Source organism: Ahaetulla prasina, chromosome 1 (genome assembly GCF_028640845.1).
Source record: "Ahaetulla prasina isolate Xishuangbanna chromosome 1, ASM2864084v1, whole genome shotgun sequence".
Lineage (NCBI taxonomy): Eukaryota > Metazoa > Chordata > Lepidosauria > Squamata > Colubridae > Ahaetulla > Ahaetulla prasina.
The window spans coordinates 135,157,747-135,170,928 of NC_080539.1; the positions used below are offsets into that span (position 1 = coordinate 135,157,747).

Here is a 13,182-nt window from a genome sequence, read left to right on the forward strand (position 1 = left end):
AGTTTTCATATCAAATGATCTAAGTGCCAAAGCCCACTGCAACTACATCGCAAAAAAGGCTTTAAGAGTTGTAAACCTAATGTTACGTAGCTTCTTCTCCAGAAACACTACACTACTTACCAGAGCTTATAAAACATTTGCTAGACCAATTCTTGAATACAGCTCGCCTGTCTGGAACCCATACCACATTTCAGACATCAGTACAATTGAACGTGTCCAGAAATATTTTACAAGAAGAGTTCTCCACTCCTCTGAATACAACAAAATACCTTATGCCACCAGACTTGAAATCTTGGGTTTAGAAAACTTAGAACTCCACCGCCTTCGACAGGACCTGTGTTTAACTCATAGAATCATCTGTTACAATGTCCTTCCTGTCGAAGACTACTTCAGTTCAATCACAACAATACACGAGCACACAATAGATTTAAGCTTAATGTGAACCGCTCCAATCTTGATTGCAGAAAATATGACTTCAGTAACAGAGTTGTTAATGCCTGGAATGCACTACCAGACTCTGTGGTCTCTTCCCAAAATCCCCAAAGCTTTAACCAAAGACTATCTACTACTGACCTCACCCCATTCCTAAGAGGTCTGTAAGGGGCGTGCATAAGAGCACAAATGTGCCTACCGTTCCTGTCCTAATGTTCCCTTTGATTGTATCCAATTTTGTATAGTTATTAAATAATTATGCTTATATATATGCTTATATATCATATAGTTATTTCATGCTTATGCTTATATATACTGTTGTGACAAATAAAATAAAAAAATAAAATAAATTAAAAAATAACAAAAATAACAAAAACCCATATAGATATATCTTCCAGACACTGATCCAGAAAAACATTAACAGTCCTGTTGATGTCAGCTCAAAGGCAAGAATCAGAGGACAAAACTAAACCATCTCCAGCAGGGTGATTGTAATAAAACTGAAGCAGCTGTTTTTTTTTTGGTTTGGTCATAAAGTCATTTTATGTTCATGCAAAATTCATGTCAAATTGTTTTTAATGCAATTCTCCACTGGCTTTCTAGTAGAGAATGTTCAAATTCATTACTCCTATGATCATGTCAATGACTAATAGCAATTATATCATTTGTCATCATATCCCTCTAAAGGCAGATTACTGACTTTAAAGTCACAGATAGTTTCTCTAAAACTTCTAAACACCGTAGAACAGGGCCGTAGATCCTTGTGGAGGATGGTGGTACAAATAAATAAATGAATGAACTTCAGAAGAAGCAGATGAAGCTGGATCAAAGAAACCAACCATCAGATGCCTAAGCTGAAAGTACTTCCAGGAAGCACTTAGTAGTAAATCAAGCTCATTTTAAAAAATTCTTTGCTTCCAGAAAATGGGTTTGATGTAAAGTAAAAGCATTATGGCAGGCCCAGTTTATTCACCTACACACAGATGCATATGACATTTTAAAACTGGGATTATTTTATGGTGTAAACTTTTCATGGGTACATCAGGGGTCAAAATTACATTTGTGATTCAATACTTCCCCAAGATGCGTTGCCACACTATTTCAGGGATGACACTTACCTTCCTGCAAACAGGAATTCCTGTACTTCATTGAGGTCGGAGAATCATTTTGTTAAAATAAAAGAAGAGGGGAGTTCTTGAAGTGACTAAAGCTAGTATAATAGCCAAGTGAAAAACCTGAACATGTGAGAAATTAAATCCACTCTTTAAATGGGTAATTGTAATTTATACAATGAATATTTCACGGGATGTCCTTGCAAAGAAATGTATTCAGTATCCTATCCGTTTGTTAAAATAATGGGATGGAATAAATATAGGAAGGCTCCTGAAAAATTAAATCATCCTTGGAGTTACATTCATTTCAATCACATTTATATTAAGAGAATTCAATACCCTCTTCCTAAATCTTCTTTCAACTACATCAAAACAGTGAATAAATTCAAATTTACCAGCTGAAAAGAACTCCTGAAAGTTTTTATGTGGAGCAAATAATGTTTGTTTTCTATGTTGTTGTTGCGAGCCAAGAGCATCAGATCTAATTTGCAGACTATCCAGACAGACTATCAAATATCATCAGTATGTAATTTTTTATTTTATTTTCCAGTAGGAAAAAAGTAACTATTTTTTTCTTACTGGACTTCCAAGATACTTTCAGAATTTCTAGTTATGTATGATATGACTTACACAGCCAAATTAAAAAGAAAAGAACAAAGAGATTTCCTTGGTATGTTACCTCAAAATGATTTGAATCAAGAAACAACACCATTAATAATTACTAATGATTTTAGTAAATCTAATCCTGTGGTAGAATTGGTAAAGCCAACTTTTATTAAACAAAGAATCTCATATTCTATTTATGAAGATTGTTGTTCTGTTTAGAATCACATTCAATAATTGTTGATTAATGAGTCTGGAATTTGTACAACATTCCCATTTATATCCTAAACATCATGGATAGTACAATATTACTTGATTAACTTGTTAGAAACCAGTAATTAAGAAAAATCTCAAAAGATTTTTCTCCCTTTTCCCAATTTCCTTGCTATTTTCTATGCAATGAAATTCTGTTTTAGAAGTATAAAGCGAGTTAAATTTATATTTAATACAGCAAAAATCTATGTCAGTCTAGCAATGAATGGAATGCATAGTAATCATAATTCTTTGAAGTTTTGCTCTTACAGGTTATATTTTATATAAATCTAAAAGTCTTACTTAGCATATAAATATAACTGCTGTTATATTTATATTATTTAAACGTAAATCCTTATATAATATATATATAAATATAAGTATTTATATCAAATATAAATACTTATAAAATACATACTTAGCAGTTACCCAAGGATGCTAAAAGACTACTTAAAGAATTTACAGTCTGTAATTTTCATTCAAATTTTTCAAGAGAGTGACCTGAAATTATAGTACAATCTATAGCTTGCTTTAACTTTAGCCATCAAAGAATGGGCAGTCATAAAATAATGTAGTCAAAAGCATTTCTATATGGATAGATATCTATGGGATGGGACATAAATGACAAAATGTATATTGTAATGTCACAATGCAACTTAATTGTTACATAGTGGAATGCAATATTACAATAAAAGTAGGAAAGAGTAGAGCTTGCATTATGCTATCGCAATGCACAATTTGTCAATTTTATGTCATAATGTAAGAAATGGACTCCCACGCTTATGTACAGAGAATATAAAAGCATATTATTTTTGTAAAGGTTTAATAGAATGTAAAATATCAACTAAATTAAATTGAGGCAATCTAATCTAGATATGTATTAGAAAGTTGACAATATAATATTGGTGACAGAGTGTTATGATCCAACAAGGCCTCAAATTTAATTCAAATTACCTTCAACTAGTATATGCTCCACTGACTTAATGTACATGTGTTGAGAAAATTATGTACTTGTTTTGTATAGCCTATGTTTGGAGTATGTAAATGTAAGAGTGATTAATGTGGATGACCCAGTCTGACAATGACTGTAATAAATGATATTCTGCATCTGATATTTCCTCTTTGGCAATCAATTTAGAAAGCCTGCTAAGTCAGAAAGCAACATTCTAAATTTGCACCATTAGAGTTGCCACCAAGATAAACTTCTTCCACCCAAGCTTTTTATAAGAGCTGCTTATTCTGAAGAAGAATATACAGTAGGTAGCCCTCGACTTACAACAGTTCGTTTAGTAACCGTTCAAAGTTACTACTCCACTGAAAAAAATGATTATGACAGTTTCTCACATTTACAACTGTTGCAGCATCCCCATGGTCATGTGATCAAAATTCAGACACTTGGCAATTGACTCAGGTTTATCACAGTTGCAGTGTCTTGAGGTCATATGATCACCTTTTGTGATCTTCTGCACAAGCAGAGTCATTGGGCAAGACAGATTTATTTAACAGCCATGTTACTAGAATTAGAATCAGAATAGAGTTGGAAGGGACCTTGGAGTTCTTGTAGTCCAACCCCCTGCTTAAGTTGGAGACCCTATACCATTTCAGACTGGTAGCTGTCCAGTCTTTTCTTAAAAAGTTCCAATGACGCAGCACCCACAACTTCTGAAGGCAAGCCATTCCACTGGTTGATTGTTTTCACTGTTAGGAAGGTTCTCCTTAATTCCAGGTTGCTTTTCTACCTGATTAGTTTCCACCCATTGCATCTTGTCTTGCCTTCTGGTGTTTTTGAAAATCAGTTGACTCCCTCTTTTTTGTGGCAGCCTTCTCAAATACTGGAAAGTTGCTATCATGTCACCCCTATTCCTTCTTTTCTCTAGTCTGATCATACCCAGTTCCTACAACCGCTCTTCATATGTTTTTGTCTCTAGGCCTTTAATCATCTTAGTTGCTCTTCTTTTCACTTTTTCCAAAGTCTCAACATCTTTTTTATAATGTTGTGACCAAAACTGGATGCAGTATTCCAGGTGTGGTCTTACTAAGGTTTTATAAAGCAGTACTAATACTTCATATGATCTTAATTCTATGCCTCTGTTTATACAACCAAGGATGGTATTAGCTTTTTTGGTTGCTGCTGTATACTGCTGGCTCATATTTAAGTGATCCTCCACTAGGACTCCAAAGTCCCTCTCACAGTTATTATTTTTGAGTCAGACTTTGCCTAATCTGTACTTGTATCTTTCATTTTTCCTGTCTAGATGTAAAGCCTTGCTTTTCTCCACATTAAATGTCATGTTGCTGGATAGGGCCCATTGTTCAAGTCTTTCAAGATATTTTTGAATCCTGAGCTTGTCTTCTGGGATGTTAGCTATTCCTGTCAGCTTAGTATTATCTGCAAACTTGAGGAGTTTCCCTTCTATTCCCTCATCTAAGCAATTTATGAAGAGTATGTTCCCAAGACGGAACCTTGTGATACCTCACTCCTTACTTCCCTCCATGTAGGTGTAATACCATTAAGGACTACTTGTTGTATACAATTTGTTGGCTAGTTACAAATCCATCTGGTGGTACTGCTGTCTATCCCTCATTTTTCTAGTTTACCAAGAAGTAGGTTGTGATCTACTTTGTTGAATGCCTTGCTGAAGTCTAAGTATATTACATCCACAGCATTTTGCTGGTCTGCTAATTTAGTCATTTTGCCAAAGAATGAAATAATCTGGCATAATCTGTTTTTAATAAACCCATGCTGTCTTCTAGTTATAACTTTATTTGTTTGTAGATGTTCACAGATCTGTTCTTTGATTATTTTTTTCCAGTATCTTCCCAGGTATTAATGTTAGGCTGATTGGTCTGTAGTTTCCTGATCTAACTTTACTAATTTAACAAGTGTTAAGTAAAAGCAAGAAAGATCGTAAAATGGGCAAAATTCACTTAACAAATGTCTCACTTAGCAACAGAAATGTTGGTCTCAATTGTGGTGGTAAGTTGAGGATTACTTGTATTGGTCTCTTGCAATAAATATTTATTTATTATTTAACTTAGCAAAGACTTGTTTCTGTTTGACAAGAGAATGCCAATCCTTTAATCCTTTAGCATGTAGTTCCATGCTACAAAATATGTTCCTATTAATTCATATAATTAACTTTAAAAAATAGCGGGCAGAGAACAAAAGTCTGTATCCATCCATACCATATCTGGATTGCATTCCAAACACAGACACAATTTAATAGCCTTTCAGAGAACCTGGTTTTACATACTTCCTCTGCATACAGCATGAAATAAATGAGTTCAAAGGAGCTTTCATGCCCTTCAACTCTCTCAAATCACCTGGGGATTTCATTTGATAATCCCAGGTGAACATCTGCCCTTCGGAAATGTTTATCCATGCACAGTAGGGGGATACGTGCTTGTCCTGGTAAGTATGAATGAAACGAATTTCATGCACTGCTGTATCTCTTTAACAAGCAGGCGGAGAGCTAAAGGCTTAAAGAGCAGGTTTCCAAAATCTTCTTAAATTGACGCAATTTGCTTCTGAGTCAGGGGGCATTAACTTCTGAGTAAAAAGGATAAAAGTCAACAGGAAGAAAAACGACAACAGCCTATATTTCCTACCATCTCATTCTGTTGAACTCTAAAGGGCTGGATACTTTTTCCCATCTCAGGAGCAAAGTTAGGAGAGTGGAATGAGCCATTTCTGGCACCAGCTCCCGCCACCCCACCGCCCCCAACACCAGCTGGTCCTTCTGAAGGGAACCCGATCCATTGTCAATACACTTGCTGGCTGTCAAGGTGGCTATCTTGTGATCTGTCAGGATGACCAGTGCGTTGGCTGGGACTTGGATTTTTCTGTGTCTCTAAAACTCTCAGCCTGGCTGAGAGGACAGCAAGACTCCATATGTCACTCAAAACTTTGTTGGTGTGGGAAACAGAAAGCCCTGGTGACTTTTTGGAGTCCTTTTGCAAGCCATGGTCTGCTGTAAGCTAATAGTGCTACTGTTCAGTTTCTCCTACTCTTCTATATACCCTTTGGCAATTATGGAATTGCTAGCAAACATTGCCTAGTAGAAAATCAGAGTAAAACAACCTGCCTCTAACATGTAGGAGTTCACCTCCTGGCATTTTGTCTAAAAATTGATAACTGTACTGGTCACCTCTGAAGAAGAAGGAAAATATATTTCACTGACCTACCATAATGCTTGCAGTATATATTCCGATTTATGCAAAGCATTAGATGAATGTCTAGGAGTCGCAATGGATCCTAAAATGGTCCTGAGTTACTTTCTTTGTAATTTTCTGGATTATTCGTGGCAATAAAGTGGTCAGCAACTCTTGTTATTGGTCATATCCGATGATAATATCAATGAACAGAAACCTCGTTCTTTCTTACTAAAAATAACCTCTTCATTTCTTATTCAAAAATGTATATGAAAAATACATTATACATTTACTTTCCAAAATATTTAGCTTTACAGTTGTACAAAGACGTAGATCCTGTATGATAGAACGGGGTTTGAAGCAGAAGGCTCCTGATTCATCTTGGCTTCACCGTAAGCCGAGCGGGCAGATATAAAATGTACTGTCCTCAAGTAAAACATCACTCTCAAACCTTGGATCATATTCTGCTTCTTCTTCTTATGCTTTCTGAGCCAAAAAGTAATACCAGGTCCAACTCAAAATGTTAGGCATTTCCTTACTGAGTTTGAAAGCAAGTCTAGGAACAGATCTCTAGTTTCGGGATGAATTTTTTATAATTGGGGGCCTTTCATACAGTCTCTTTAAATTGGATGTAGGGTGCTGCATCTGAATGCTGAAATCCTGAATGCTGAAGAAACCCTTTTATTGGAAGTTTAAAAAGTCTTGAATTCTACTCTTAATGTATGTGTGTGCCCGTGCATATATAAAGAGAAAATGCTTATCTAGCAGGTCATTAACATTCTTTTTTTCAGTCGTTTTAGCCATTGACTGCACTAAAAGTTAATATTTTATTTCAAAAGGGATTGACAGGACCTGATGGATCACCAGGTCCAGCCGGTTCAAAAGGACAAAAGGTAAGATTAAACTCTTTCATTAGCTTTCCTTCCCATTTTTCAATTTCAAGACTCTTTTATTTAATTATAGGATTGGAGGTCCTTGCCAGTTGCTGAATAATAATAATAATCTCAATAGGTGGATAAAAATGGCAAATCTAGTCTAAATATCTGGCTGACTGTATGACAAACCATAACAACCCATCTTTTTTATATATACTTTAAGGTGGAAAACATATCTAATTCCCCACAACCACAACCCTGTGAGCACTAGTGGAATCCATTTTTTTTACTACTGGTTCTGTGGGAGTGGCTTGGTGGGTGTGGCATGGCTTGGTGGGCGTGGCAGGGGAAGGATACTGTAAAATCTCCATTCCCATCACATTCCAGGGGAAGGATACTGCAAATTCCCTATTCCCACCCCACTTTGGGGCCAGCCAGGGGTGGTATTTGCCGGTTCTCCGAACTACTCAAAATTTCCGCTACCGGTTCTTCAGAACCTGTCAGAACCTGCTGGATTTCACCCCTGCCTGTGAGGTAGCCTGGACTGAGAGTGATGACTGGTCCAAAATCACTCAGCTGGGTTTTTATGCCTAAAGCAAATCTAGAACTCATCATCTCCTCAATTCTTGTACTCTGCCTTGTCTCTAAACAAAAAGTAACACAAACAAAAAGAACTTGTATAAATGTTTTAAATATTTGAAATGTTGTAACATTTATCATTTTTAGGGTGAAGTGGGCTTGCCTGGAGGCTATGGACTTCCTGTAAGTCATGATTTTTACATGGTATCTTAAATAGACACATCTTAAATTGCCTCTGAAAGATACTCAAAGAAAACGCCAAATGTCAGAGAACTATAAAGGAAAAAGCTTTGTTAGAATGAGTGGGGTAGGAGGAAGATTATCCTCCAATAAAATTACTGTTAATGTGGGATTTTTAAAAAAATAATAAAGAATCCTTCTTCTACCTGCAGGAGCATCCTGTGCCAGAGTGTGTGTGTGTGTATGTGTGTATGTGTGTGTGTGTGTGTGTGTGTGTGTGTGTGTGTGTGTTTGCGTGTTTGCGAGAGAGAGAGAGAGAGAGAGATATCTCCAGATGGGGCTGCAATTATGCAGTTGAATCCTCGTCTTTTAAATTGGCATGTGATGTGTGTAGAAAAAGCTCAGGCTTGATCATATGGATATTTTGATATTTTACATCCCACCTGCAGACATACACCTACCTACCATACTTCTGATCCCACTCTAGCTTTCTCGTGGCAACCATTTGCATTTAAGAATATACAGTAGATATGCATTTATCATCTTTAACTTTCTTCTCAGATGACACAGCTAAATCCACATTCTCTCATGTTCTGTGACCTATTTATTATCATAGCCACTTAAGTAATAAATGCCAGTACAACGAAGCCGTAAAAATTAAACATTGCACGGAAATAAATGAAATATGTAAAAAGGGTAGAAAGACCGATACCACCTAATAAAAGGAATCTTACCTTTGTTGGTCAAAGCTGTTCTAGATCAGGGGTCTTCAACCTTGCCAACTTTAAGACTTGTGGACTTCAACTCGCAGAACTCTGGGAATTGAAGTCCACAAGTCTTAAAGTTGCCAAGGTTGGAGACCCCTGATCTAGCTGATATTGGAACATTACTTATGGGCTTTTGTTTGTGGGTTCTTTTTTTTTTTAAATAAAGATAATCAAATTAAATGGGTAAATTTAAAAACTATAAGGTTGCTGTGAAATGGAGATAGGAATATCAGTAGAACAGTAAAACATTATTATCTATAATAGAGTATAGTACAATGTTATTATCTACAAGGAAAGTGAATTATAGTATGATAAAAGGTCTAAGAGGACTTATGAGAAAGTTCTCAAAGAGGCTGGTTTCCCAATAGATTGTGTGATAACAACTGCCCAAGAAATATTTGCAATATCTGCCAATTTAAGAAAGCTGAATTGAGTAAAGTCACCTAGAATTTTACAACTGTGTTACATTGGAATCTTTGGAAAAATAAAAAAAAAATAAAACTGGCAGAGATGAAATATAATTTGGAGGCATTTAAAATATACCCCACACCCACTATGAACTATTGTTCCAGTAATTCTGTCGAACAAAACCAAAGTCACTGTTTTTGAAGTTTTATATCTTCCTTTTCTACTGCATGGGCTTGGTAGGTAGCTCAACGCAGCACAAGTCATGAAATTACAAGTCACACCTTTCCATAATGAGGAGAACATCGTGGCATTGTATAAATCGATTTATAAAGCACAATATGGGTGAAAAAAGGCATAGGTAAAATGAGAGTAAGGTAGATTTTCCACATGACATACTGATGTTGGCTGGGTTGTTATGTCATATTAGCTGATACAAATGTAGCATTCTTGTATTTCTTTATTAATATAATATTTTGTAGACCACTTACTTCCCAAGATTCAAAGTGGATTAATTTATGAGTAAGAAAAGCATAAAATATAAATATTCTCCTCCACACGTGAACTAACTCCAAGTGACTCTATCACATTGGTCTCCAAATACCCAGTGGAAGAATGAGATATAAATCCTTTTGAAAGGGTTGGATGTTAGGGATGTTCTATAGCTCTGGAAGGAAGGTGTTCTGATTAACAGGCCCTTGCCGTCACCCAAAGCAGTTCTGGGTCCCACAAAGCCTTTGTTCTGGAAGGAACTTCGGAAAATGCTCTTCCATGGCCTCTCTGCAGCCTCCCCAAAACTGCAAGAAAGCACAGTTCTTCCATGATTTTTTGGAGTCTCTGGAGGCCATGTAAAAGCTCCAGTCTCCATAAAAGCTTCATTTAGGAGCCCTGAATTGCATGAGAACGGGCTGTGCTTTTGAGAATACCGTATTTTTCAGAGTATAAGATGCACCTTAGTTTTTGGGGAGGAAAATAAGAAAAACGCTGGATGCGGTGCTCAGACGCTGAGCTTGTTGATCGAAAGGTTGGCAGTTCAGCGGTTTGAATCCCTAGTGCTGCCGCGTAATGGGGTGAGCTCCTGTTACTTGTCCCAGCTTCTGCCAACCTAGCAGTTTGAAAGCATGTAAAAAATGCAAGTAGAAAAATAAGGACCACATTTGATGGGAAGGTAACAATGTTTCGTGCGCCTTTGGCGTCTAGTCATGACCATGGAGACGTCTTTGGACAGTGCCGGCTCTTCAGCTTTGAAATGGAGATGAGCACCACCCCCTAGAGTCAGGAATGGCTAGCACATATATGCGAGGGGAACCTTTACCTATGGTCAATATTTATGAGAGGAGTATCATACCACAAAGACATGCAGCAGCAACTACAGCAGCCTATAAATGAACTGATTATTTGCATAGGATGCTGCTATGGACATGGCAATGCTCATGGGGCTTCAGGCTGTAGAGCCATTAGGGCTGAAATAGGAAAGAATATACCCGTCAGTAGCTCCTTTGGTTGAAAGCTTCACTTCAGTACAAATATATATATATATGTATGTATGTATGTATGTATGTATGTATGTATGTATGTATGTAAGCATGGAAAATGTTCTCAGTATTTCAAACAAATAATTATAGGAGATCTTTCAAATTGACTGTGAAATCATCATTGCTGGGCCCATTCTGTCTTCTTGTAAGCTTTGGATAGTGGAGTTCTTGTCTAGCCTCTCTTCAAGATTTTTGCCTCTTGAAAATAAATGTTGAAACAATCCAGAATAAACTTCTGTAGAAAAATGTGCTTGTTTCTAGGCTAGTGTGGCAATAACTGTGAAACTTGCATTTGAAAATGTGAAGTTGTACTTTTAAGCACAGATTAATCAAGCAAGAAAACTGCTTTGTCTGTCCTAAATTATCACATTCAACATCTGTCTCAAAGATAATTAAAACTGCTTGAAATTCTTTGCTAGCTCAACAAATTGGAGAGATGAAAACAATATATTCTGTTCCCAGTTAAAAATGTTGATGTTTGTTTTTCCATTCTGAATATATCTGCAGTTGGTTTGAGTTGAAAAGTAAACATATAAAAATAATAATTAGAAAACTTTGTTTTTTTCTATTTTAGGGAAAGGGAATTCCTGGACCTCCTGTGAGTAGGGTTTTCTTTCTTTCTTTCTTTCTTTCTTTCTTTCTTTCTTTCTTTCTTTCTTTCTTTCTTTCTTTCTTTCTTTCTCTCGGCACTTTGAAACAGTCTGCACATACCCAGTGACCATCTCAACAAGCCCCCACAGTTTTCTTGGCAACATTTTCAGAAATGGTTTGCCATTTCTTCTTTGTTGAGAAAAAGTGACTGGATCAAAGTCATCATGCTTATAAAGTAGGACTAAAATCATGGTCTTTCAGTTTCTAATCTGGTGCCTTTAACCACTCCTGCATACCCAAACCAACTCTCAAACAGAACATAATCAACCATGCACAATTAACTGCCCATTAAACTCTCCTCTTTAAGAAAAACCCATTAATTCCTTGGACTGGGCTAGCTTTCAAAGCAGCGATGGTTAGCCCTTGGATACTTCCAGCACTGTTTTTATGGTCCAAGCCTTTTACATGTTTGAGGAAGGTACTTTTAAAGAGATGATATAGAGCTTAACTCTTGCCAAAGTTTAAGACATGTTAAAAATGCAATACTCCCAAATGTTGGATGGGATTTTATTTTCCTATTTTGGGCAGATGGAGTGCAAATCAGGAAGCTTGAACTAAGACATACAGTAAGTTATATAATTTGTCTCTTTAAGACTCTTACTACGCACATCCTTCCAAGGTGATATCCTTTGCTGCTCTTGAGAGATTAAAAAATAGTAATAATAATAATAATACAGCAGCATAGGCCCTGGTTACAAGAAAGTTGCCAATCCCTTTTATGAGAAGTTTAATTAGTTTCTATCTGTTTTTTCAACACAGGGTCCTCCTGGTATAGGAGGACTTCCAGGAGAAGTGGGAAGAATTGGGCCACCTGTGAGTATTTTGTTCCATATTGCATTAAATAATTGATTAATATTTGCCTGCTTGTTGAAGCTTGTACCATGCTTTTAGGAAAGGCATCCCTCAGGAATGACTGACACATTGATTACACTTGAACACACTAAAATGAATCTACCCTTTAGATCTATCTTTGAAGGATTGTTCCAATTGGAAATATGTACCCATTTCCCCCCGAAAATAAGCCTGGATCTTATATTAATTTTTGCTCTAAAAGATGAATTAGGGCTTATTTTTCAATTGTGTCTTATTTTCAGGGGAACACAATACTAAGTGCATCCATCTGACTAATGATCTTAACTGGGTCTTATTTTGGGGGTAGGGCTTATATTATGAGCATCCTGAAAAATCATGCTAGGGCTTATTTTCCAGTTGGGTCTTATTTTTGGGGAAACACAGTACTAGCCATTCCAAACTTGATGATTTTTAGTTGTTTAATTGAGGCCAGAATGTCCAACCAGCACAGAGGGCACAGATTGTGGAAATCTGTTGTTGATATGGATCTCTGCAATGGGATGTCACCAATATTATTACTATGTCTAAGGGAAAATTCGCACTTCATCTTTAGTCCATTGCCTGTTGCCCTCTGTGGAATAAATAGACCTTTGCTTTAAGCCTACAGGGCTCTTATTATGTTTGCTATGTTCTACTTAATTACATAAAAAGCTCTTCTTAATTCCTATAAGTAGCATTTATTGGAACTCAGTTGAATACAGACTAGATTAGAGTGGTTAACATTCTCTCATGTGGTGAAGTCTCATCTGAGAATATTACTTTACAATTACTGTACAAGTAGTCACTC

General features: G+C 36.4%; 1 protein-coding gene across 1 annotated transcript in view; it reads left to right on the forward strand.

Annotated features, from left to right (window-relative positions):
- Positions 1-13,182, forward strand: part of COL9A1 (collagen type IX alpha 1 chain) — a 93,026-nt gene that overhangs the window by 23,433 nt on the left and 56,411 nt on the right. Inside the window, exons 9-12 of the mRNA XM_058176363.1 lie at positions 7,391-7,444; positions 8,153-8,188; positions 11,467-11,490; positions 12,303-12,356. Coding sequence (XP_058032346.1) covers positions 7,391-7,444; positions 8,153-8,188; positions 11,467-11,490; positions 12,303-12,356 — 168 coding nt within the window. The remainder of the gene's footprint in view (positions 1-7,390; positions 7,445-8,152; positions 8,189-11,466; positions 11,491-12,302; positions 12,357-13,182) is intronic.